Source organism: Biomphalaria glabrata, chromosome 3, assembly GCF_947242115.1.
Source record: "Biomphalaria glabrata chromosome 3, xgBioGlab47.1, whole genome shotgun sequence".
Classification (NCBI taxonomy): Eukaryota; Metazoa; Mollusca; class Gastropoda; family Planorbidae; genus Biomphalaria; species Biomphalaria glabrata.
The window spans coordinates 22,212,562-22,240,315 of record NC_074713.1 but is presented as its reverse complement, the minus strand read 5'-3'; the positions used below and the strand labels follow the sequence as shown (position 1 = coordinate 22,240,315).

The following is a 27,754-nucleotide window of genomic DNA, read 5'->3' as shown; positions in this document are numbered from 1 at the left end:
ATCTTGCGTGATCACATGCAGTGGGCATGGTCTCTGGCTTCAAATTAGCAGCCCACACTTTTTCTTTCATTCATAAGTTATATATTCTAGATATCTCTATCTAGGTCATGTTTATTCATTGAAAAAAATCATAGATTTTTTAATCCCAATGATATTTCTTAATACGATTTTGCTGTGTTCAAAAAGAAGAATGAGCTGAATTCATTATTATTTGTTTGGACACCCCCTTTTTAAATTTTATTTAACAGCTAACGGTATAAATGTGATTGGAATGTCTTTCTAAAGATGTTTGGAAGCTTATTTTGATATGCCCATCAGCCTACGATCAAACAGGCTCATGATATAGCCTTCATCCCTTATATGGATATGAATTGCCGGGGGAGGTTAAAACAACAGCTTAACATACATGGTTACCGAGAATCTAAATAACTGCCATCTGCTTTGGAAAAACGGAACAAAATTACCGGAACTTATCTAAAATTGGACATGCGCAGTCCCGAAACGTCGTTTTTAGCTCCAAACATAAAAACAAATGAATTACAAACAAAAAAACGCGACCCGTTCAAAAAGGAGAATTCGATGGGGTGTTCAAACTATAAGAGCCTCCTCAGATCTAATTCTAAGGTGCACATTTTGTTTTTGTAGTGTAGCCTAAGTGGCTTAGTTAGTAAACTTAGTTATAAGTTATATATTATGTTCTTGTTTCAGTGCTAGTGTTATGATTGTAATAGTAGAATATAGTAGATCTAGACTAGTTTATTGTAGTGTGTTTGTGAAGTTTGTGTAGATCTAGGTCTAGTATAGTAGTTGTCTTGTAGTGATTTAGTTCTCTTTAGTTAGATAGTTGTTTTGATCAGTTTGTGTTAGATAGTTGGTTAGTTTGTTAGTGTTTGTAGTGGTGTAGATTTAGAGGGTTTTAGTTAGTTGATGGGTTCAGTTGTAGTGTTTAGTGTATATATTATATTTTATTATTGATTTATTTTTGTATGTAAATAAAGTTTCTTTTTGTTTTATTTATCGTAAACTAAAGTTTGTTATCTTGTTTTCACTTAGTTAAGTTAGTATAGTTAGTTGTCTGGTTACTTAGGTGACTCTAGCCCCTTGGTCACCATACCGAGGTGCACAGATTGAGCCCACCCAGTAGCGCAAACATCTGCCTACTGTTGGTAAATTTTAATGTTGAGCAGAAGAGAATAGGTTCTATCCACTCGCGCCTGCCTGACCTGCTCACAACACAATGCACTAATTAAATATAAATGAAATAATAAAATACACATATCCAGTGAGGAATATTCACAGAGTAATAAAGATGGAACTTGTGATTAAGTTCGGCTTACCACCAGGTATTCCTCTTAAAGTAAGAATAAATGAAGCAGTCCAGACTCGATAGCTCCGCTCGAATGAGAAAATGAGAGGGTCTGGCTAGATTTAATTTACCTTATATACAGGCCTGGAAAATGTGGGCGGAAACAGGAAATGTCCTAGGCTAAGGATGATCTTACACGTGGGAGAAGTCCGAAAAGAGTCGCACCTTGGCGCGTCACGAGGCGTGTTGGTCCGAGTGATCTCCTAGATCAAAGAGAGACGTGGGAGAGGGGGGGGGGGAAAGAAAGATTGACTCGCATTCCACCCAAGGTGGTGTCCACTGCGTCTGTCAGACATCCTGCGGGTGAGATCAAAGAGACTGTGTGTATCTTTACCCCGGTCAAGGGAAGATAAATGAAAGGACGCCAAGGTGGCGGACCAGGTCTAGCTCGAAGAGGTAAAGGTGGGGCGGGTGAAGAAAGTGGGGATAGGACAGGGAAATAACTAAAATAAAATGAATAAATAATGAATAATAATAATTAATGCTGTGATAAATTTGAGTGACTCTGACAGCGAGCTTTGACTTGTCACAATCAGTCACTCCAGATTCTGTCTCGTCTCAAGACGAAACCAAAGCTAGTGACTCTTCTGGGCGCATTTATTGTCTTCCAAGACAGAAGGAGCCATATAAATATATACTTGTGTCTTATATACATATATACAGTGCTTTTTTGTAAAAAAAAAAATAGGTGCCGGTACTCTGTAGTTGATTGCCTAATTTTTAACCACTAAAAATTAATAATATACTGTTGTAACTCTTGGGTAGGCACTCAACGTTAAGGCAGGCAACTCAACACAGTTTAACAGGAAATAAAGACAGGTGTTTATTCACTAGGACAAACACATAACATACTTCAACTTCCTCAGAGTCTTGCTACTAATTTACCAGTCCTTTAGACAGCGACCCGAATGTGGACCAACGACAGCCTTCCCCGCTTCGCTCCAGGTCCTTTTCTACAACCTTCAGGCAGCACAAAAGTTGGCTTCTTAGTTTCCAAGCATTCAGACTCTTCACAATCCCTGATGCACTGTGCTTCTCTCTCTCCTAGTGTCTTCCTGTTTACGTTCACTAGTGCGCTAGTGCGCACCTCAGGCACTGATGCAAGGCAGGGTTACAACACTACCCCCACCTTAGTCTTTTCGTCCCGAAAAGAAATATGTTCACAGTTGATCAATGCAGGTGGAGCTAGGTCAGTGGGAGTCACAGATTGCATGGAGCGTGCTCCCCACAAAGCGATCCACACTGCTCTCTGCAGGTGCCGTTTTCTCCTTCTCCAGTTGACCAAGTTTCTTTCGACACGATGTCGCAAACGTGGCCTCTCCATCCTGACGGTTGTCGCTAGCGTCAGCCACCTGACACATAGAGTGGTAGTGACAGCTCTTGTTGTTGTTAATGCAGTTGATTCAGAACTGCGCTTCATCAGGCCCTTTCTAAGGATGACTCGTGAAAGAGCTGTAGACCCACATGAAGCCACGCTGTTTAACAAACTGTCAGCCTCAGCCGTCTCAGGGAGAATTGTCTGTAAGGCACCTTTACAACGTTTCAGGTGCAAAAGTCCTTCAGCTGCAGGGTTCTTCTGACCACCTTCAGAGCCTCTCTCGTTGGTGAAAACAGAAGTATCGAAGTCCACTGGTTTCAGACCCTGTTGATGGGTTTCTTGACATTTGCATTCTCTTTGTAAAGCACCGCATGTACAGGTGTTGTTTACCGCCTGAATGCAACAATCAAAATTCAAGTTCCCTTTGTAGGTAGATCGACAGGGGTCCTTAAGGTCCAAAGTGACAGGCTCTAACGCAGGCCTAAAGTTGTCCTGCTCTGTCCGGGTCGTTGTGGCACTCAAAGCTGGTACAGCAAAAATTTCAGTCGCGTAGCAGACTTCTATTGCTTCGACTGTCTCTTTCTGTTCATCTGTGTTTTTCTTGTTAAGATTGACGCATTCTTTGTACTTATCAGTACAGCCACAGTCTTGAATGAGTAACGGTTCATTGTTGTTGAATGATGGACTCTCTCTTACTGGATTGATCTGGCCTTGCACGTTACGTATCAATTTGTCCATAGAATGATTCATCGAATCCTGGAAAGTACAAAGTTCACATAACCAGTTTTGTATGGTGTTCAGCACCTCACCAATAACTGGTTCTACCTCAAACAGGTAGGTCTGGGGATCCTCACCTTCATCAACCAAGTCCTGTCGAAGACTGGCTCTTATCTTTTCTTTGGCCCCAACGATCTTTAGCTCTCTGGATCGGAGCTCCTCCTTTAACTGTTTGTAGCTCAGTTCATCTAGCTTCCTCAGCATTGTCATTGTCATCCTTTCGTTGAGCTACCTAAATCCCACTTTTGACACCAATTGTTGTAACTCTTGGGTAGGCACTCAACGAATAGGCATGCTACTCAACACAGTTTAACAGGAAATAAAGACAGGTGTTTATTCACTAGGACAAACACATAACATCCTTCAACTTCCTCAGAGTCTTGCTACTAATTTACCAGTCCTTTAGACAGCAACCCGAATGTGGACCAACGACAGCCTTCCCCGCTTCGCTCCAGGTCCCTTTCTACAACCTTCAGGCAGCACAAAAGTTGGCTTCTTAGTTTCCAAGCATTCAGACTCTTCACAATCCCTGATGCACTGTGCTTCTTTCTCTCCTAGTGTCTTCCTGTTTACGTTCACTAGTGCGCTAGTGCGCACCTCAAGCACTGATGCAAGGCAGGGTTACAACAATACGTTAATATACGTTAAAATATGTATATACAGTGCTTTTTTATGTAAAAAAAAATAGGTGTCGGTACTCAGTGATGGATAGCCTAACTTTTAAATATTGTTGTAACCCCGCTCCCGCGCTACACTAATGGTGCGCATCTGAGCACTACTGAACACGACTAGTGAACGACATATAGAGAGACAGGAAGAAGGACTGTTGTGAGCCGGCTAAAAGTCGTGGGAGTCTGAACAGTCTGGTGCTGAGTGCTGTCCTGTGTGATACTAGGAAACTGTGTGGGAGACCTGGAGCGACACTGGGAAGTGTGTCGATGGTCTGTTCTGTGTTCTGGTATAAAGTAGGACTCTTAGAACTTGGACATATTACTCCCTGTGACTTTATAGCAGACGTCCAAGTCTAACTAGTAACTATTTCTATTTGTTGATGCTGTGCTAGTTATACTAAATAAATACATCGTTTACTGTTGCCGACCTGTCTTTCGTTGAGTGCCTGCCATTTTACAATAATCTCGCTGAAAGGGTAGAAGAAGCAGCAGGTAAATGAGATATAAAACTTCTTAGTACCAAAAAAGCTAATTGCAATGTTCCAGTCCGAGACAAATATGGAAAACTACTTTCTTCAATAAATGAACAGCTTGAAAGATGGAAAGAATATTTTCTAGAAGTGCTTAATAGACCCAAACCACTAAATCCACCAGATCTAAATGTAGGACCAGCACTAGACATAAACATGGAAGAAATAACAAAAGAAGAAATAAGGAATGCACTCAAACAAAGGAAGACAGGTAATTTTAAAGCTGCTGTTATTGACAACATACCACCCAAAGTCCTAAAAGAAGGAGGAAGTGAAATAATTGACCTACTGCACAAACTATTCAACAAAATTTGGTTAACAGAAACACCTCCAGGCGATGAGGAAAAAGGGCTTGTTAATAAAACTACCAAGAGTGGAGTCCACTGGCGGATTCAGGGGGGGGGGGGCGCGGTAGGGGCGACCCCCACCTCGCCCCCCCCCCGAAGTGGGGGGGGGGGGGTGCGGACGATTTTAGTATAGAATTCACACAATTTGTATAAGAATTTATTACTAATGTTAATAATATATACTAATTATTTATATTTAAACCTATTTTTAGATTATTTCGCCCCCCCCCCTTCTAGTATGTTGGTCGATATGGTGGGGTCGGGAGGGGTGATGGCATTAATTCCGCCCCCCCCCCCCATAAACTTTCGAGTGAGGGGGGCGGTCCAATTTATATGTAGAAATCACAGCTTGCTAACAGAATCAATTGGATATCTATATGATTAAAACGTGTTATTGGTATTTTAACTGATCTTTATATTATGTCGTTCCCCTGCTGGCCGATGGGGTGGGGATCGAATACCTCTACTGCCCTTCCCACCCAAAACCTTTGAGTGGGGGGGGGGGGCGGCGGTCCTACTTTTCGGAGAAATCATAGTTTGTGAACAAAATTTGTTGAAGTAATATATAAATTTTATATCATGTCGCTCTCCTTCAGGTATTTTTGCCGATTCGGTGGGGTGGGGCGGTTGCATTTACTGCCCTCCCCACTTTAGCCCTCTGAGTGGGGTGGGGCGGTCCTATTTTTATGGAGAAATCACTATATTATGTCGCACCACACTCTAATCTCAAATTTTATCATTAGTAAATATAAAATGAAAAAAGGGTTGTACTAGGTGGGAGGGGCGATACATGCAATCACCTCCCCCCCCCCCCCCATGGGACAAACCAATACTTTTTCTTTTTGTATTATAGTTAAGAAATTACAAAATAAAAAAAATCTGTCACTAATATAATTTATACATGCTATACAATTATATTCTTATATCGAGTCGCCCCAACCCTATTATTTAATGTCAAATGCAACCATTAGCAGAAATTATAAAAAGGAGTGAGGATTAATCATTTTCACTCTATCGCCCCCTCCCCTTTCCAGACAGAGTTTATGTAATTTCACATAAATTTATCTTAATTATTTTAAGAAAGACTTTGCTTTGGAAACGTTTTAATTCAAACGAAATTTTTCTGTATAAGAGTCACGATTGAGATGAGCTCTAAACCCAGATAATCTTTTCAGGGTTCATAGCCAATTTCATGAATGATTTTCCAGGTATTTTCCAGGTTTTCAAGGTAGAGTTTTAGATTTTCAAGGTATGCATCGTACCATAGCAAGCAATATATATGTATATATATTTACATACATATGACATAAATATGTAAAAAGAACAATATAGGCTATATATAATTTAAAAACCCTCATTAAAATGTATGCTGATTTGAAATCATACCTCCAAAAAAAAAAAAAAAAAAAGAATTCATCTCTAGTGTTTCCTAAGCATTTAAATGCAACTTTTTAATACATTAGAAAACACACACATATAAGCTTGCACTACAGAAGAATAACTTTTTTTAAAATATGAGATGTAATTCAGCTAAAACTGTCGCAATCTGAAGTTGGAAATTTTCTTAAATTGACATAAATTTGTAAAAAATAATATTTCATTCTTACTATAGCAGTTGACTTGCTTTCCATCAGTTTTAAGTAAATTACAACCAAAATAACTCTACGGGCTTTTCTACAGCTGTGTGCGAAATATTTTCGTTAAATCTACAGTAGATCTAGACTCTAATATAAGTCACTAAATTCGCGGACTTTTTTCGAATTATCTTCACTGAATCACTGTAAATCTAGTCCCTAAAATTCGCGGACTTTTCACAGCTGTGTGCGAATTATTTTCACTGAATCTACCGTAAATCTAGAGTCTAGATCTAAGTCACTAAATTCGCGGACTTTTCACAGCTGTGAGAGAATTATCTTCACTCTATTCTATTGGATTAGCGTAAATTAAGTCTAGATCTAAGTCTAAGTCATTAAATTCGCGGACTTTTTTCGAATTATCTTCACCGAATCACCGTAAATCTAGTCCCTAAAATTCGCGGACTTTTCACAGCTGTGTGCGAATTATTTTCACTGAATCTACCGTAAGTCTAGATCTAAGTCACTAACTTCGCGGACTTTTCACGGCTGTCACTGCTTCTACAGTCTAGATCTAATTAAGTCACTAAATTGGCGGACTTTTCACGGCTGTGTGCGAATTATCTTCACTGAATCTATCGTAGATCTAGACTCTATAGGTTCTAACTCAATGTCACTAAACTTCGCGGACTTTTAACGGCTGTGAGAGAATTATCTTCACTTAGCGTAAATCTAGAATCTAGCGTATTTCTAGAGCAATCTAGACATTAGATGTACCTGTATCTAGATCCTTAAACTAACTAAAATTCACGGAGTTTTCAGGTTAAGCGCGAATTATCTTCACTAGATCTAACTTAGATCTAAATTTAGATACTATTTCTAGCTAGATGAGAAGGATGGATCGTGAGAAGACTCAAAAGTAAAGTACCGGTAGCAATTATACTTAAACACTGAATCATAATCTCCAAATACAAAATCTAAAAAAATACTCAGAAAGACACAAAGATAAGATGATATACAGACTTTCCACGCGAAGTCACTCTTACTGTTACAACAAGAAGATTTTCGGCGAGGGAGTGCCCGGAGGGGTGTTAGCCTTCACATTAGGCTGCTAATTGCTCTAGTTATAGACAATAGTCACTACAGACTAGATCTAGCGCGTCTTCAGTCGTAACAGTGAAAGGAAAATAGTGCTAAGTGAAATGCTTGCTTGAGCCAAGGTCGTTTTCAATCACGAGGTCGCGCTTCACAAGTGGGCGAAAGGCGGTGTAGACGCGTCGTCACTGGTCAGCTCAATGTAACCGGGAAAAAAACGAAAATAAACACCAGGTATCGGGAGGGAAAGAACTCAAGGTCCAGTTTTAAAATTCAAGGTTTTTTCACCGTTTTTTACGAAATTCAAGGCTTTTTCAAGGCCTTGAATTTAATATGAAATTCAAGGTGTTTTCCAGGTTTTCAAGGTGGCTACGAATCCTGTCTTTTCCTAGTCGCCTTTTTACAACCTTTACTCAATCTGATATTTTTCTAGTTAAATAAGTTTTGGACTATAACACTCAATTTATGCTTGAATTTTATTGAATATTATTTATCGAATATTTTTTTTTCGGCGGCGATCCTCAAAGCCTTATCTAAAGATGTTGGGTATCTTATCTTTTCAAGGAACAAATCGGTTTTATTTGCAATGTATTAAGGGCCTACAAATTTATATTAGAATATTTTTCAACATTATTCAAAAGGTCCTTTCTAATAGGATGAATAATGAGCTTTAGGTCTGGAGAATGCGTTTCTTCAGTGAAGAATGCAAGAAAACGCTTTTCGTGATTGGGCTTCGACCCGAACCCCACTGATGAATAATGAGCTGTAAATGTCAGGAGAATGCGTTTCTGCAGTGAAGAATGCAAGAAAGTGCGAACCCCACTGATTCTTCTTCTCTTCTTCTTCTAGCCAGCTTTATTGCTGCTGAGCTGTCAGCTCTTTTGCAGACTGTGCCAAGGAAAAATAGTGCTGTTTTCTTCAGTTGTTCAGCACTGCCGTACAGGGTGTTGGTTATGTTGGGCTGTAGTGGAAGTAAGGTCTTCCTAAGGTGGATTAGGGAGGGGCATTCAAAGAGGATATGGTTTACGGTTTCAAAAAAACCCACTGATAAATAATGAGCTATAACTGTCAGGAGAATGCGTTTCTTCAGTGAAGAATGCAAGAAATCGCTTTTGGCGTCGGGGCTTCGCCCCGAACCCCAAAGATAAATAATGAACTGTACATGTCAGAAGGATGCGTTTCTGCAGTGAAAAATGCAAGAAAATGCTTTTTGGTTCGGGGCGAACCACTGGGGAATCTTACAGCGCTCCTCCAGACCCCCAAGCTTGCAAGAGAAAGGCCTCAACATGACTTTTTTATTTTTTCGCCGAAGGTTGAGAAACACTGCTTCCCCACTCCAAAGTTCTGGATCCGCTAGTGAGATCTATTACAATGTGAGAAATGGCGAGGCATCACTTTGTTGTCAGTATCAAGCAAGATTTTCAGCAGAATCCTGCTAAACAGAATAAAAAGAGCATGCGATGAACACCTAAGGGAAGAACATGCCGTATTCAGAAAAGGGAGATCTTGTGCTGACCAAATAGCAACACTCAGAATAATTGTAGAACAATGTGTCGAATGGCAATCTTCTCTTTATGCAACATTTGTCGACTTTGAAAAGGCATTCGATAGTATCGACAGAGAATCTATCTGGACAGTAATGAGGCATTACGGGATCCCAAATAAAATAATAATAATAATTATAAACCTTTATGATGGTTTCACCTGCCAAGTAGCCCACTGTGGCAAGCTGTCAGAGGAATTTCCAGTCACAAAAGGAGTCAAACAGGGACGTCTTCTTTCACCACTCCTGTTCCTTCTAGTATTGGATTGGGTCACAAAAGAAGCCTACTCAAATTCAGGGAAAGGAATCCAATGGACTCTCACACAAAAGCTGGAAGATCTGGAATTCGCCGATGACATAGCTTTATTATCACACAGACTACATGATATGCAAGAAAAGGTCACAGCTTTAAGTGAAGTAGGAAAAAGAGTAGGCCTCAAAATAAACCACCAAAATAACAAAAGTACTTAAAGTAAACAACAAACAAATTGGAGACATAGAAGTGGACTCTCAGACCATAGTTCAAGTAGGCCTAGATCATTTTACATGCCTTGGGAGTGTAGTCAGTGTATAAGGTGGAACAGATGAAGACACCAAATGTCGTATAAATCTAGCGCGTCAGACATTTACACAGCTAAAACCAACCTGGAAATCTCTGCACATCTCAAACAAGACTAAAATAAGAATCTTTAACTTTCATGTCAAGGCGGTCCTACTGTATGGTTCTGAAACAGAGAACAACTGAAGCAACAACAAAAAAAGTACAGACCTTCATCAACAGATGCCTGAGAAATATCATAAAAATACACTGGTACGACAAAGTAGAAAACACCAAACTGTGGGAGATTAGTGGGCAGAAAAATATAGAGGTGCAGATCTTAGAGAGGAAGTGAGATGGATTGGTCACACTCTTAGAAAAGATACCAACAACAGAGCTAGGCAGGCCTTAGAGTGGAACCCCAGGGAACAAGACGCAGAGGAAGACCAAAAAGAACATGGCGACGCAGTAGGCCTATACTAGAGGAAGCCGAGACGACCGGAAAGAGCTGGGAATACATAAAAAAAAACTAGCAAGAGACAGTGAAGAGTGGCGTGTTTTTACTGAGGCCCTATGTTCCACGAGGGACTCAAAGGAATGATAATGATGAAAATTAGATACATGTAATAATGTTTAATTCAATTATAAATTAGATAAACAGCGATATGAAACTTTAGTCGGCCGGTGGGTCATTTTAATTTCCAACTCTCATGTCGCGGTACTGATAGTAACCCGATAGTAACTCCCTTAAAGCATTACCATATGTCAAACCCTTAACCGCCGACTTATTTTCTTGTCCCTATATATTCTCGTCAACCTTGTAAACTCTTGGCGTTTCTTAGCATTTTTTTCTTGGTAGCTGAAACTAAGAATGTCGCAATATTTGTATGTTTTTGATTTCATTATGCTGTTTAAAGTTACGTTCTTTAAAAACAAACATCTCTATATCAATAAAAAAAAATATTAGTTTATTTTCGTGCTCCATAAAAAGGCAAAGATATTTCCAACTTTTTCTGGTAGTTTCTACATTCAGTCTACTTTTCGTTTCTTCGACATTCCAATTTCATTAACGCACAAATATTAAATGTTACGCTTCCTTAGCTGTGAAACAAAAGAAGATGACCCAAAATGATCCAGCTGAATTATCCAAAATTAAAAATACCTGTCAAATCGTCTCACTGAAACTCAAGTTTTTTTTTTTTTTACTAAAAAATATTGCAAAATCTTTGATTCAGTTCGTTCTGTTCGTACCAATTAGTTGTAAAAGTTCGGGTTCGAGTTCGTTTTCCCATCTCTACTAGATACATATTTTTTAAAAATATTTATCATTTTACCATTATTCTGTCCGTTGGGCAGTGTGGAGATGATGGCCCGGTGGAAGTGTAGGCAATTCTTGCATGAGTTTACTGAGAGGAGTGTTAACTGTTACCGTGTTACTAAATTAGAGTTAGATCCTACCATGCCGGCATTGGAGTGAAGTCAAGGTAATGACTGATGTGTGGATCCAAACATTGTATTTCATGGTGGATGTTCATTCTCATCTATATCATCTTAATAGTAAGTAACAAGGAAAAACACTTATATTTTCAATGTAGAAGTACGTAATTTTAGTCAATTGCTTTCTGATGAAAATTTCGAAAAAAAAATAATTCTTTCCTACCTATTGTGATAGTGTTGAGAAAATAATTGTAACATTGGTATTTATTTTCTCAGAACATCACTGTTAAATATGAAGAAAGCTTTTCTCAGCAGGTTCAACAAATTGGGATATATCAAAGTGACTTTGGCTTTTGTTAAATACAGAAATACATTTTTCACCATTTTATATTGATTATTGAGTAACTTTGAAATGCAATAGCTGAATAATAGAAAAAAAAAAAGAATTGCAAAGTTCAAAATCTGAGGGTCTTTGTGTCAATTTAGGGCTATTGAATATAAATAATTGTGTATTAAGTTTAAAGCACAAATGGTCTGAAAGATCTGGGGAGGGAAGATATGTTGATTTTTAATACCTGGAATAGTATTCTTGACTTATATATCACCTAACAACTAACATAACTTCTTTTAAATTTTATAAATTATAAAAAGAGAGAGTTCTTTTAATTGCACATAATTGTGAAGCTGGAATATATTTTAAGCAACAACAAAAAAACAACAACACTATTTTGAAAAATATTTTCACCAACTTATTTTTTTAAAAATCTTATCCATTCTATCGCAATTCTGCTATTTCTTTACATTTTACAGTACCTTATGTATAAAAAAAAATAAATGCTTCTGCTTTGTAATATTCAGCAACATTTATTTCTAGAATAATTCATCTTAATTGGTATATTTTTATTATAATCACATTCTGGTATTCTTTTAAAAACAAACTTTTCATGTAATCGGCTCATAAATGCATTTAATTGTGTTATTAATTATAAATAACATATAAAAAAATATTAAATGCAATATGTAAATGTTTATATATAGATCTCCCAGAAAACAATTTCAACAAAATATAATGCTAACAAAAAAATCAATATCAACTAAGCACAGTTCATAGCAAGAATATGTTGTTTGTTGAACACTAGTTTTCACATTTCATGGATTTTAAATCAACTTTGACTTAAAACCCTTGACATAAACTTTTAATCACATTGCTTATACTGGAATGTAGAAGGAAGGTGATGTAATACTTAATAAATGGAATAAATTTATGTAGATCTCAACTCATCTGGTGTATCTGGCTGGTTTGATGCATCAGCTGCTTTGAATGCTGAGAGCTCTGCTAGGGCATCATGCACTCTACAAATAGTGGGAAATGGTTCCAGATCAACTTTAAATCTGAAATGCATGTACATCATTTAGTAGATAAAATCATATATAATAATATATGTCATCAGTAAAAACAATAAGTCATATTTATTAGTAGCATGTTGACATTAATGGTATGAATTTAGTACATTCATAAATATATAAAAGCTTTACCTTTTAGCAGCAAACATTTGAGGAACCAGGCAAAGATCAGCCATTGTTACAGTGTCACCATAACTGTATTTGCCAGATGTTTGTTTCAAAAGTGTCTCCAAAGCTAAAGATTTAAAAAAAAAAACATAACTGATTCAACCTTCTGATTCAACCTTCTACTATTTGTTTTTCAAGAAACATTTAAATATGCAAATAAAAATGTGAAATTTTGATTAGTATTACCTTGAAAGCCTTTAACAATAAAGGACCTAGCCCATTCTTCCTTTCCATCGCCAACCTTCTCTAATACAGTACTATTTTGAAGTGGTTGTATGCCACTGTTTATCAGTTCAGACAACGCCCTGACCTGTACAGTATAAACATATTTTGTGAAATATTTTTAAAAATGTTTTCTGCATAAATAACATTAAAAGAGACGAGTTTGAGCTTCAAGTTTTTTGGCATATCTGCACATTTTAGGCCATGACGTGCCTGTTAAAATAACCGACCCGCAGCGTAGCATATACCGTTATTTAGTGACAAGTGAACACTTCCTGAAAGATACAGTTGTCCAAATGGAAACGAAGGGCAATACGGAGAGGCAAAATCAAAACAAAGCTTTGGGGACAAAAAAGACAGGAGCAATGAGACAGACCCGTTAGCAAAGCGAAGAAGGCAGGTCAGAGAAGCCTACGGGGACAAAACAAAGACGGCAGAAATGAGATACCTGTTAGCAAACCAAGAGGGTTAGAGAGTCGGCGTGGGTGCGTGGTGTCCCACATGGTTGGGCGACGTCAAGAATTATTCACACTAATAAGCCTATTAAACATTTTTACCAAAAATATTTTTAATTAATTAGGCAAAGAAAGACAAATTTCAGCCTGGCTGTGTGAGATGATTTTCTGACTGTTATTATGATGGTCTCAACTCCACCTACTTTCCTCTCCTGCCTAGTCAAGGGGGTAATTATCTTATTTATTGAAATAAAAAATAGTACCTGAGCTCTACCAAAACTGTCTTTTGGAAGAAGTGGAGGCTCTGGGTTCCTCTCTTCCAGATATTCAATTATAGGCAGCTGAAAACAAACCAAGTTACTTTCATTGAAACATTATTAAAACAAGTAACATTATTTAAAAATCTTTTTCTAAAAGGCAATTCCTCTTTTACGAATCTGATGACACTTTTTTTTTAAGTGCGATTATTTTACAATTAATAACTAATGAATGATAGTTTTAAAAAAAAAAAGGAACATTTTTATTCCGCCCTCATTACCCCTCACTAAGAAAAAAAATCCTGCTTAATTAAGCAAATGCCTATATATCCAGGCTTAAAAGATATTGTGACATCCTGGACATATTTAGCTCTTTAATGAATAGGGCATACATGCGGAAATACCAGGTGATGTGTCTTTTCAAGATAAAGATTGTCAAGACCAAGTTTAATTTTAGAAGATATTTTTTAAAACTATAATGGTCAAAAAAGAGTTTTCCAGTGTGGCCAATTAGCTAGTAATTTTTTTCCTAAAGATATACATCAACTGTCAAATTTCTAGGAAAATCATAAGAGCCATTTTTGAGATCCACGTATCCCGGTTTTTCCACCTGAGGAAGTTGCAAGCTGAAAAGAGGAACTGTAAAAAAAAAAAACATTTTGGTCTCAATTTACAAATTTATACACAGAAAAGAAAATGAAGGTGGAATTTGGCCTGTAAATACTACACTCTCAAGTCAATGTTAGCTAGCAATTACATAGAAGAATGACTCAACCAATCAGCAAAAGGAAGCACAGGCCAAGCCATTTAAAAAACAACAACACAGCAATAAAAATGGACAGCATCAATTTCCAACCCTGCAAAGAGCAATCTACATTATTCCAACTAAGAACAGGACATACACTTTTAACTTTTCACCCCAACAGAATAAATCCCACACACTCACCAATTTGTAGACACAGCATCCACCCATATGAAACTGTGAATTTCACTCTCTTTGAATGTTCCAAATTTAATTAAAATTTAATTTAATTCACTTTAGGCAGACTGTATTACCACAACAACCCTATATAACCAACACTCTTTCAGTGTGGAACAGCTTAAAAAAAATAGCACTCTTATTTTTCCTTGGTACAGACTGCAAAGGAGCCTGCAGCTCAACAGCGAAAAGTTGGCAAGAAGAGTAAGAAGCCCCTACATACAAGTTACCTGTGAGTCTATTCAGTGTAAGTTTAACTTATAAAACCCCTGTGTAAATTTTATGTATACTTACAGATTGAGTTAAAGTGTGACCATCAATAACAAGAGTTGGGACTTGCTCCATGGGATTTAAACGCTTGTATTCTTCAGAATGCTAATAGTAATAATAATTTTTTTTTTGTAGACTTAAGATGTAAATACATTATTAAAACAAAAATTGAAACAAAGTGACTGAATATTTCCCTACTAAGGTTCAAATTAATTACCTTTTCTTTTCATAATTACCTGTTGGCCTCCATCCTTTACAAGGTGCACAGCTTTATATTCATAGTTTATGTCTTTTATCGCTAAAGCTGTTACAAAAAAATAGCCACACTTAGCTATAACTTATAGTAAAAGTAGGCTAATAATGTTTACCATTTAAACCGAGGCATGAAGAGCTCAAACTCTTAGTTGTACAGACTATAAATAGCTGATTGAAAATTTCATAGACATTTTAGAAAAAGACAATATATTTACAATCACTAACTTGGTTAAAAAAAACATTTGTGTACCAGTGCTGTAAAACATTATTTTCCAAAAGACATTATTCTATGAAGTGCCTCACTTTTTTTTTTTTTTAGAAATGTCCATATTTGGAATATCATAACTGTTTTTTGCACCTATTTTGAGCACCATGAAGACAAGAAAAATAGTTTTCAATGCATTTTTTTAAATTTTAAAGATATGTACATGAAAGAGACAGACAACACAAAACAGAGCAGGTCTCCCTGCATGACAGATAAAATTAAATTTTATTTAATATAATATTGAGAGTAGAATAGAGATGTGAGCCAAAATATTTTAAACCTGCTTATGACACAATTTAATAACTTTCGTAAATAAGTGGCACCAGGAAATGAACTCAATATACATAAAAAGTCTATGCAGTTAATAATAACAATTTTAAATAAGTATCTCGTAATTGTACAATCAGGTCTGACTAACAATCTATTTAGTTAAAGATTAAAATATCTGAGTAAATGAAATACCTATTCTCACTCGCCATGAAGCAGAACTTCTAAAATAGCTGTATAGAATTACCTACAATTAAAAATATCATATACTAATAATTAAAATGTGAAAATAAGAAGAAATATTTTTTTTTTAAATCTAAAGGCATAATGCAGTATTACATAATACCAAAATAAATTTGCTTCTAGTATAATGTCATGACTGCAATATATTTATAATCTGATAAAGATCAACACTTTAAAAGCCTCTGTTCTAAAATATATTTTAACCAGCAAACTATATGCAACAAAACAAGAAGTCTCTTTAAAAAAAGATTAAACATCACATGTAACATAGAAGACATTATAATTGTGGAGAAAAGAAGGTGGGGAAAAAAATAATCTGAAACAGAGTAAGTGTAGCTTTTCTTTTTCTTTGATAGTTGAAATATTTGTTATGTGTATTATTATCCCTCAATATAACAGCAAACACCTGCAAATCCCTGAAGCAAGTTGATTAAAGTTTAATCTTTTCAAACTCAATCCCTCAATAAAGTTTATAAAGAATCTAAATCCAAAGATGGAACCAATTTGAAATCACAGAGATAAACACAATATAAAATGTACAAAACTTATAATAATATATTAATATAGACAAAGGCTTAGCCCTCAGCACCAAAATCAGACTGATGTGCTCCCTGGTCATGGCCACATTTTTTATATACTTTTGACTGTGAGTCTAGGCTGAATCATGAATGCAGAGCTAGAGAGGAGGATCAGAGCAATGGAATTGAGATGGTATAGAATGATCCTAGGCATGGGCGCCTACAGGTGGGTGCACTTGCACCCCCCTGGATTCTAAGTAGCCAAATTCTAGCCATTTTTTTGCACCATCAAATCAATTATCTTTTAACTAGCAACTGAACAAGTAGTGTTTCCACTGGTTAGTGTAGTAGTAGATTAGCCTAGGCGTATCAGGAATTGATGACCCACCATGTACGTGCTCTGAATTCTGAGTAGTCACATTTTAGCCAATTTGATGTTTTACATTTTATAATGAAATACATCTTCAAGATCTGTTTGTTTTTATTACGTAGATGTAGATTTAGTCAGAATCCAGCAGGTGCAAGTGCATCACCATGCTGGCGCCCATGCATTATTGATTCAAGAGTTTAATAAATTAATGTTCAAGAAAATTGTGCATATCGTCTTCTAGATCTAAGTCTAAATCTTATATAATACAGACGTTACTTCAAAAAAGAAGATGATTACGTCTATTATTAGAATATTATTAAGTGTAGTAACTTAACAAGTAGTGCTTCCACTGAAGTACAGTTGTAAAGATATGCTATTATAATTATTGTAACTAGATCTAGAATAGGCAAATCTGTAGTTCATGTCCGACCATAAAAGATTATATAGATCTAGATTTAGAGCTATAGTAGGCTTGAAAATTTTTGCAAAGGTTGCCATATTACAAGATCTTCGGGGCTCGCAAAGACCTTCCTTCAGGGAACAGTACCAGGAAAAAGATGAAGAGGCAGACAGAGAAATCGATGGGAGGACAACATAAAAGAATGGACGGGCCTGCCAACAAGAGGCAAAAGTAAAAGACAGGACTGCCGTCACTGAGGAATCGAAATGGACATGGAGAAAGACGGTCGACGAATCACGAATCTACAATCTTGGTGCCACAGCGGTCCAACAGACTAACTTTGACTAAGATATAGGTAAAGTAGGTGAGGTATCTATGCTCTAAATGTAAATAGTTTGAATATAGATCTAGATCTATTTGATCTACTAGATCTAGACCTTATAGACTAGAAACAAATGAAATTATGAAACCTTTTCTGCCATTTTTTAATTATGGTCATGGAAAAATAAATTCGCCTATTTAGTCTACCTATAGATCTAGAAATGTTTCGTTCAACTTTTTTTTTCTATTAATTTATTAAAAAAAAATATTTTATAAATCAAACATTCCTTCGTGTAAAAAAAATTGACCTACACGCCTTAACACAAATACGATTAGGATATTTAGATCTATATATAGGTCTATTTTATATATAATAGCCTCCTTCGTTAGTGAAACGACTAGATCTATATAACAGAATTTTATTGGTTCAAACCTCGCCTCAGCATAAGGCCTACTAGTAAACTAGCTATAACAATGAAAGCGAAGATAGCAATAAGATGGATATTATCAATGGTAGGAACGATGTCGCCCATACAGTTTTGGATTTTAAAAAAATAGGCTACTACTGCACAAAGCAGTGCAAATTGTAGTCTCGTTTGAGTTGATATCTATGTAGGGTGTAGGCCTATATCATAGAATATGCATATTTCTATGATTTTGTACAAACTGTGTGTATGCTTTTATTTGTTTGTATTTTAGTTTGTAGATAGTTGCGACATCCAAGTGGTAAAATGCACTTTACAAAATGCAACTTTTAAAAATAAAAATTACCGCGTCGAATATCGCTCACAGTTTAGTAACAACACTTAGCATCCATCCATCCATCCCAGTGGCGCTACAGCCCATGGAGGGCTCTGGCCTGCTTTAGCACATCCTTCCATTCAGATCTCTCCTGGGCCTTTCGTCTCCACGCCCTAACCCCAAGCTGCTTCAGATCTGCTTCCACGTCATCTATCCATCGCATTCGGGTCTGCCTTTGGGTCGCCTGCCTTTTGGTTTTTGCCTGTATACGATTTTCGCCCCTCTGTTGGTTGTGGACCCATGTTTTCTCTCCTGAAGTAGTTAGTAATAGTTCCCCTTGTGTTTATGTGTATATTTCTTATAACTCTCTCCAGTGTTAAATTGAAAAGCATGCAGGAAAGTGCGTCTCCTTGTCTTAATCCTCGTTTAATCCTAAATTCCCGTGAGTGTTCTCCTTGTATTATGACTTTGCTTTTTGAGTTGTTTAATGTCATATGTATAAGTCTTGTCAGCTTATTGGGTATTCCAAAATCCTGTAGTGTGTCATATAGGTATTTCCTTCTGATACTGTCATAAGCCATTTTATAGTCTATAAAGAGTTGGTGGATTGGTATGTTGTATTCATGGCATTTTTCTAGTATACATCTTAGTGTGAAGATGTGGTCGGTTGTGGATTTGTTGGGTCTGAAACCACATTGGTAGTCACCTAAGATTTCTTCTGAATATTTTCCAAGTCTCTTAGTTATAAGCCTAGACAGTATCTTATAAGTCACATTTAGTAGAGAGATTCCTCTGTAATTACAGCACTTTAACTTGGATCCTTTTTTGTGTATTGGGGTTATAAGAGCCGTTTCCCATTCTTTTGGTATTACTTCTTCTTCCCAAATTCTTGATATTAGTCTGTGTATTTGGGAATGTAAGTCTTTCCCTCCATATTTAATTAGTTCTGCTGTGATTTGGTCCTCTCCTGGTGCTTTGTGATTCTTCATGGTCCTAATTATTTCTGATGTTTCAATGAGTGTTGGAGGGTTCACTAAGGGATCTGGTCCCCCATGCGGCAGTTCATATTCTCCATTGTCTCCATCTTCAGTGGTATTTAGGATCTCCTCAAAGTATTCAGCCCATCTCTCAATGACCCTGCTGTTTTCTGTAATAAGCTGACCATCTTTGTTCTCACACATGTGTGATCTAGCTTGAAATCCGTTCTTTTCATCTTTAATTTTCATATACATTCCTCTCATGTCTCCCTCCTTTGCTAGTTCCTCAATTTGAGTAATCTTGGACTTTTCCCATTTCCGTTTTTTCTTTCTTACAACTTTTGTGGCCCTTCTTCTTGCTTCATTGTATTGCTGTCTAGTGTTCCTGGTTTCTCTCTGTAGCATTATCATTCGGGCATTGTTCTTCTCTTCTATAGTTTGTCTGCATTCATCATCATACCACCCTATTTTCTCGTTCTTTTGTTTAAATCCAACTACCTCTTCTGCTGTTCTTTTGATAGCATGCTTTATTATTTCCGAATGCTCATTTATGTTATTTTCGCAGTCCTTTTCTAATGTTGTCAGTTGTGTTTGGAGTGCCATTCTATAAGTTTCTGCAACAAGTGGATCCTTTGTGAGTTTTTGACTATCATATTGCTGTGCTCTCTTTCTTTGGTAATTGTGTATGGTACTTATTCTTTGTCTAAATTTAGCTTTTACTAGTAGGTGGTCTGAGTCAGCATTAGCTCCTCTGAAACTTCTTACATCTAGTATGTCTGATCCATGTCTCTTATCAATGAGTATATGATCTATTTGATTCTGGGTGTTGCCATCAGGTGAGATCCAGGTTACCTTGTGAATATTCTTATGTTGTAATTTTGTGCTGCTGATAGACATTCCTTTTCCTGATGCAAAATCCACTAATCTTATGCCATTATTGTTGGTCTCTTCATGTAAACTTTCTTTGCCAATTATTGGTCTGAATGCTGGTTCCTTTCCATTTTTTGCATTGAAATCTCCTAGGACTATTTTGATGTCATGCTTTGGCGCTTCATCATAAATTCTTTCCAGTCCATCATAGAAGGCTTCTTTTGTGTTATCATCTGCATCTTCAGTAGGGGCATGAACATTGATAAATGATATGTTGAAGAATTTTCCTTTCAAACGTAGTGAGCAGAGTCTATCACTTTCAGGTTTAAATCCAATGACATTACCTACCATTTCCTTTTTAACAGCAAAACCTGTACCTAAGTTGTTAGTGCTTCCACCACTATAAAATATAGTATACTCCTTGGTTCTGAGAATGTCCGAGTCTTTCCACCTGATTTCCTGTAGGGCTACAAGGGATATCCTATATTTCTTTAACACTTCAGTAAGTTGGGCTAGCGCACCTGCTCTATAAAGGCTTAGCACGTTCCATGTCGCAAAACAAAAATCATGTCCTTTTCCAGGCCTAGGTCGTTTTCCGTTGAGATCTGTCCGGGTTTTCTTGTGTGTATTAGCTTTCGTAACAGTATTTTTTATATGACAGAGTTGTTAGCCCTGTGCATAACCATCTGGAGGGCTGCCCCTTTCAGCTCTCTGGATAGCTGCCTTTATTTTCGGGTAAGGTGCCCTAGCCTTTGTGGATCCCTCCACTTCCTGCAAGGCAGCAGGTTTGATTTTGGTCCACCCCGGGTATTTTATTTCCCCGGTACCCACCATATCTGGAGGGCATTCCCCTATCCGCCACCTGGGGAGGCGCTCGATGGGAGATCAAAAACTCCACACGAGTCCGGAGACCTACCTATTTGAAATTAAACCGGAGATTTATGAGCTTATTGGCAAGATAAATGTAGGTATTGATGCATTGTTTGAACAAATTAACATTATGGGGAACAAGGTAGATTAAATGGTGTCTCAAGTGAAAGAAGGAGTAGACTCGTTGGTAAAGGAGCAGTTGCCTGTAGACTCGTTGGTAAAGAAGTTGCGTGGTCAAGACTGTTGTTGCACAAACAGTGGTGACGGAGACGCTGGGGATTGGAGCGCCGTCTGTGTCTGTGTTGTGGGCAAGTCTTGTGGTTGTGACTTTCAAGACGAGAAACGTGACAACGATTGCTGTGATGATCTCAACGAGATGTACGAAATCGAAGGGAAAGAGACAAATGAAGAAACTGAAGACTGTTACATGCCTGAAGTGTTTGTTCCTGCTGTACATGTTACCAGTACCTTAACTGAAGACTGTTACGTGCCTGAAGTGTTTGTTCCTGTTGTACCTGTTACCAGTACCTTAATGAGCTGGACAGATGAAGACAACGTTGGGTCTGCGTTCAAGCCTGTTGCTATGGACCTTAATGACCTCTGCCTATCTGCCGGTGCTCACGAGGAAATTCGAAGATTGACAACTGCATCCAGAAGTTTAGCATGAACTGTACGTGCGGCGCATCACACACAGAATTTAGATGCCAAGAAAACCACCAACAGGGCATATGTACTTCGACATTGGCATAGATGAATGTCAATCAAACCACTCTAAATCTGAGCTGTCAAGAGGAAGACATTTTCCACTTGAACCTGCAGAGACCTATCTTCTGGACGTGAGACTGTTATCTGAGGATGACTGCGGTGCATTGGACTTTGTTTGCAACGTGGCTGCATGTGAACCTGCAGCTCCCTTGAGAGGCGTCTGTCGGGACAACAACACTTAGCAACCCTTCTTAATTTAATTTATTTGATGTGTAGGCCCCTAATCTTCCTACAATGAGACAATTTAATGCATTGTAGACGCCAGGAGAAATGAATTTCTGAAGCTCACAAATGCAGAAAAAGGTTTGGCGCTCGTGGCTTCGCCCTGGACAACTCTGAGTATATGTTTAAGGCTCTCCCCAAAACATCTTATCTGACCAGTTCAGTTACAAACGTAACTTTTTTTTGTGGTAGAATATTGAGAACTACTTATACTAAGCTCCCTCGCGCGCGATTCGACGCATAGGGTTGCAAGTTTTCTCCACAGAAATCAGTCTAAGGCGACTTTCACAGCCACTTCCCAGCTGGTGCCCACGAAATTCAGGAATTCATAGCATAGGGTTGCAAGCTTTCTCCACAGAAATCAGTCTAAGGCGACTTTCACAGCCACTTCCCAGCTGGTGCCCACGAAATTCAGGAATTCATGTTAGACGTGAACGGCCTTGTTTTTTTAATTTTCCTCTTTTCAGCTTTCATGTTCCATTGGTAACATTATCTCGGTATGTTATTCATGGAATCCTTCTCAGCCATCACTGCTCAGTCACGTTTAGCCTCTTTTCAACCTTTCACGTCTCGAAGCGTAGGTGGCCGTTGGGATAATGACTGTATTGAGGAGGTAGATTTTAATCTCCAGGCTAATGGATTTTTTTGTTCAGAAAGGCCGTAGGCCTACTTTTTGAAAGAAGGCACCTGCTTTCCAATCCGACTTGGAACATTGTGATATGCATCTCCATTGCTTGTGATAACGCTGTCAAAAAAGGTTAACTTTTCTATTTGTTCAAGATTTGTATGAGCAATGTTTGACTTTGGGGGGGGGGGGGGGAGGGACGGTACTGGGTGACCTGCACCCAATATGCATTATAGCTTTGTGTGCGTCTTTATTCGTCATCTCGTGTAAACATTTAATTGTATTTTTAAAAAATGCTATATTTCTTCAAATTCATCTCAGTTTGGTTTACGCCTTGGGAATCCGAATGTAGCCTGTTTAAATGTTTTTTTAATGACATTGTCGATGGCTAGAAGAAAGAGAAATGGGGATAAGAAAATTAAGAACTCACCTGTCTCGAATATTCCGCTATTCCACCGTCTGTTGTGACACAAAAGCTTGACTTGCATTAGAGATGTGCAAATTGTGCAAGATTCCTCATTTTCTTGCTATTTTCCATAGTGATTCCGACGGACGCTTTCCAACGCTTTTAAATCTACCAAACTGATGAACATCCTTTGTTCCAGGCTTTGCTCGACGATGTTTCGCAGGACGAAAATCTGTTTAGTGCTTGATTGGCCTTGTCGGAAGCAGCTGAGAAACACTAGTATTGACTAATACCATCTCAAATAATCTCTAATAAAAATATCTTCAACTCAATGTATCTAAATTCAATAATGTGACATTTTTAATCTATGTAAAAACTATTGATAAAATGTCAAAAACAGCATTTTAAATTACAATCGAAAACCATTTTCGGAAGTAACCATCAATTAACGTAGCTTAAATTTGTATTGACCAGACCAACAAAAAGAAACAAAATAAACTATGTTTTTCATATTCCTTTGGGATGGGGTGACACCCAGAGATTGCCGCACCGGGTGTCACCGACCCCAAAAAAAAGTCCAATTCACCTTTTCTCTGTAATTGTGGACATCATTCAAGACATTAAAAAATGTATTAGATTAACGCCAGTTTCTGACATTGGTACGTGATCTCCGTAGACAGGATATCTAAAAATAAATACTGTAGCGGTTCAGAGTATTTCTGATAGTAGGCCTACACATGTCTACAGAGTTTGTAAAACCAATAGACCTAGTAGCTACAGCTAGCAATGTAAAACCAATAGACCTAGTAGCTACAGCTAGCAATGTAAAACCAATAGACCTAGTAGCTACAGCTAGCAATGTAAAACCAATAGACCTAGTAGCTACAGCTAGCAATGTAAAACCATGGCAATAGACATAGTAGCTACAGCTAGCAATGTAAAACCAATAGACCTAGTAGCTACAGCTAGCAATGAAAAACCAATAGACCTAGTAGCTACAGCTAGCAATGTAAAACCAATAGACCTAGTAGCTACAGCTAGCAATGAAAAACCAATAGACCTAGTAGCTACAGCTAGCAATGAAAAACCAATAGACCTAGTAGCTACAGCTAGCAATGAAAAACCAATAGACCTAGTAGCTACAGCTAGCAATGAAAAACCAATAGACCTAGTAGCTACAGCTAGCAATGAAAAACCAATAGACCTAGTAGCTACAGCTAGCAATGAAAAACCAATAGACCTAGTAGCTACAGCTAGCAATGAAAAACCAATAGACCTAGTAGCTACAGCTAGCAATGAAAAACCAATAGACCTAGTAGCTACAGCTAGCAATGAAAAACCGGCAAATGTTTTGAACTAAACCGCAAGTCCCTTGCTATAGGGGTGCCTCCATCATAAATTGACAGAACAATTTTGGCTGTAGGAATAATTTCAACCAAAGACACGTGCGCAATATGTTTAATGTGAAAACCACAGCTTAAGCTTGATCTTGGTCATCAGTATATTTGCTCAAAGAAAATAGAGATGTGCGTTTCTGAAACTAGATAGAGCGAGTGCAATACAATAAGCAATATGAGAAATGACTTTCAACAGCGTGAAAATTATGGCTTCGGAAGTAGCTCAATCATAGAATGTTGATCGACAGTGTTTTCAATACAACATTTGACTGACTTAAAAAAAATATACACAACTATTTTTATCATGAAATATAATCACACTATTTAATTCTTGCTTCACCAAAGACATTTTCTTCAGCAGAGCGCCATCTTCAAAGTTGCAACAAGCTGATACAAAATTACATAAAATGTTTTAAAATTCAAAAGTAGTTTGCCTTTCCTATCAGATTCTTATTGACGAATTTCTCCTGTATGGTGTCAAGGGAAAGTATGGCGAGATTGAATGTTAGTTTGATATTTTGGTATGATTGTTACATCTATATCCCCTTGTTATGAATGCAAAGTGTTGCACCTGTTGTGAACTGAATGATTGTCTTCTTTGAATGTGCGAGAGAGTGTGTTAAGTTAGTGTGGTCTTGTTCCCGGTCCAGGAAGGTTAGACAGTCGCTTCCTGGACTGGTGTTTATGTATTTATATATTTCAAAGATGATGGACTAGTGATTGTGAATTAATAACATTTGAGAGTCGATGTCGTTGTGTGATTTTTTGAATATTAGTTATTGTTATTATCAGGAGTTGAATTTTATTGAGTAATAAGTAATTCTAATTGAGTGGATATCTGGAGTTAAAGTGTATCAAGTGTGACGATACGAAACTTGCATGCAAAAGTTCATTTGAGTTTTTCCCAGCAAACCGTGAGAAACTTTATTTTTAACTTAAAACAATTATTTTCCTGTCCACCCATAACTAATTTCTTGTAGGATTTATCCCCCCTCGCAAGTTTCTCACGGGACGAATCTCCACGTAAAACATTAACTAGCCTCTCGAGGGCTAACTTTTAATTATTGACCGCTGGACAGGTGACCAGCACACAATGAAGTCGCTGCACCCGCGCTACACGCCGCGGCCTAATAACTTTTCACACCTAACCCCCCCCCCCCCCCCCCCCCGCGCAGGATACCCATCGCTCTAAGAATAGCATTGCACTCGGGCTGGACAGATACATATTCGCTTAAGACTTTACTCTCACGGTAGGCAACAAATATTGACCATAAATCTGATCTGACGCCTGACATCTCCGGTACATCGATACATGTGAGAAAATCAGCTAGCTTTCTTCCCCACCCGTTAAACGAAAAGTCCCATCTATATATATAGAGAGACCCAAACATTCTAAGTTAGGCCCGCTAGGATTCATACAGTCTCCTCTGTTAGGAAGTTTAGTTGTGAGGATTCATTAGGGACAAACGGGTAAGTGTAAACATTTTTCTACACTCATTTTATCTTATAGGAATGTGTGAGTACACATTAGTACACAACCACGTTCCCCGTCATTATATTATGACTTTATTATGTATATACATTGTACTATTTTATGTCGATACTATATCTTCATATAGTATTACTAATGCCGCTATGGTTGTCTACATTTGAAACCATAGTTATTATATTTGATTTTGTTATGTTTCTCCATTCCCGTATTTTAGTGATGGATGTAAACAATAACCTTTCGTGAATCTAAGTACTGTCTAAGAACTTAGATCACAGTGCTCTAAACTTACAGAGCCCATGTGAAATTAATCAATTCACATTTCTATTATATCCCTCATACATGTTATTATGTCTCCCACCCTTGTGAACTTATAGTTCCTTGGATGAATGTAATTTTGATTAACTATATCAAACCCTTATTACTGTAGCCATATCCCTAATATTTTATTTTCATCTTATCCTTTAGTATATAATATGCTAATTCCCCATTTTACTGTAACTGATTACTTATCGTCGTAATCAAATTTAATGGATGAATCTTGACTAGTATCATCCTACATTGTACAATAGCACATTTATTGTGGTTATCGTACTTATATCCTTTTGTTATTGAGTTATATGCGCATGCTTTAACATCTTATAACTAATTGTCTTAAATGCCTTATTGAGATTGATACCAATGCCTACATCTGATTGATTGCAAGGCATATGGGAATCCCTGCTCAATGCCTTTAGGAGGTTCCTAATTGTCTGTCTTATCCCCAGCCTGGTTGCTACCCCGGGTTACTACACACGATTGCTACAACTACCAGATCTCCATAGAAAGCTGTAACCGAGGCAGACCACACCAGATACACCCCCCCCCCCCCAATTACATACCTGTTAGCAAGAAGGCATTGCCTACTGTCCTTTGCCCTAACATATTGCCCAGTGTCCACAGTGCCCTATACTGCCCAGTACCCGGCCCAAACTGTCCACTGCCCAATAGTTATTGCCTAATGCCGACAGATTAGAGCAACCTTCGCAGCAGAAGATAAACTGGTGTTGAGTTAGCACGGCTCTCTACGAGCTAGAGATCACAGCTGAGAGATCGTCCCACTACAACTTAGTCTGCAGCACCAACCATCTCTATTGCTAAACAGGCAGCGGCCTCACCCTAGAGCCAGCTTGCCTACAGCATAGAGAATACCCCGAGCCGACGTCCTAAGACAGAGCCGGATGACTCATCCTTCTGAGTGCCAGTCCTACGACCGCCAGAAGACGACCCACGGGCTAGCAGATAAGAAAATAAGTAGCAGACATAGGAACATTCTTCTCCTCCAATCACTCAATAATTAGCAATCCATGATGAGCAGTTATTTTAGATATTAGCACATTCACTTCATTTCTAAATTATAATTTTATTTGATTATTTATCTTTTGTAAACGTTCATTTATTAAATTATTTTATTTATAAACGTATAATATTGGTCTGTTCTTACTGTTAGTTGCGGTGTGCCTGTACAAAATCTTATATGTGAGCGGGATAAAATTAATAAAATCTCCCCCTAGACTTAAACAAACAAGCCAAATAATAACTAATTAACATCTCGTCACATCAAGTAATAATTGTTCCTATTTGAGTAACTAAGCAAGTATTAATAAGTGTAATAGAGTATTCATACCCCTAACAAGCCAAGACAAAGACAAGCATAGAAATAGAAATGAACCTTCTGACATTGTATTTATCTCAGCTCCACAATCAATTTGAAACCTTATTGGAGTGATTATTCATTGCAAAAACTGCGCCTTTCATTTCGT

At 37.6% G+C, this 27,754-nt stretch overlaps 1 protein-coding gene and 1 long non-coding RNA gene across 3 annotated transcripts; one reads left to right on the top strand and one right to left on the bottom strand.

Annotated features, from left to right (window-relative positions):
• The first annotated feature begins 11,033 nt into the window (after positions 1-11,033).
• LOC129925190 (uncharacterized) lies at positions 11,034-17,535 on the top strand. The gene is made up of 3 exons (XR_008776979.1): positions 11,034-11,316; positions 14,840-14,928; positions 17,360-17,535. It is a non-coding gene; the product is annotated as an uncharacterized LOC129925190 (long non-coding RNA).
• On the bottom strand, positions 12,041-17,816 carry LOC106069607 (maleylacetoacetate isomerase-like). 2 transcript variants are annotated; one of them, XM_013229311.2, is made up of 8 exons: positions 17,740-17,816; positions 15,934-15,985; positions 15,188-15,255; positions 14,976-15,056; positions 13,709-13,786; positions 12,955-13,078; positions 12,733-12,835; positions 12,041-12,588 (listed from the first exon to the last, which is right to left on the bottom strand). In XM_013229311.2, exons 1-8 carry the CDS (start codon positions 17,749-17,751, stop codon positions 12,459-12,461), a joined length of 648 nt encoding a protein of 215 aa, XP_013084765.2. In that variant the 5' UTR covers positions 17,752-17,816; the 3' UTR covers positions 12,041-12,458. The 2 variants fall into 2 exon arrangements, with proteins under 2 accessions (XP_013084765.2, XP_013084764.2); XM_013229310.2 differs by lacking the exon at positions 17,740-17,816 and adding an exon at positions 16,571-16,615.
• Positions 17,817-27,754: the final 9,938 nt, after the last annotated feature.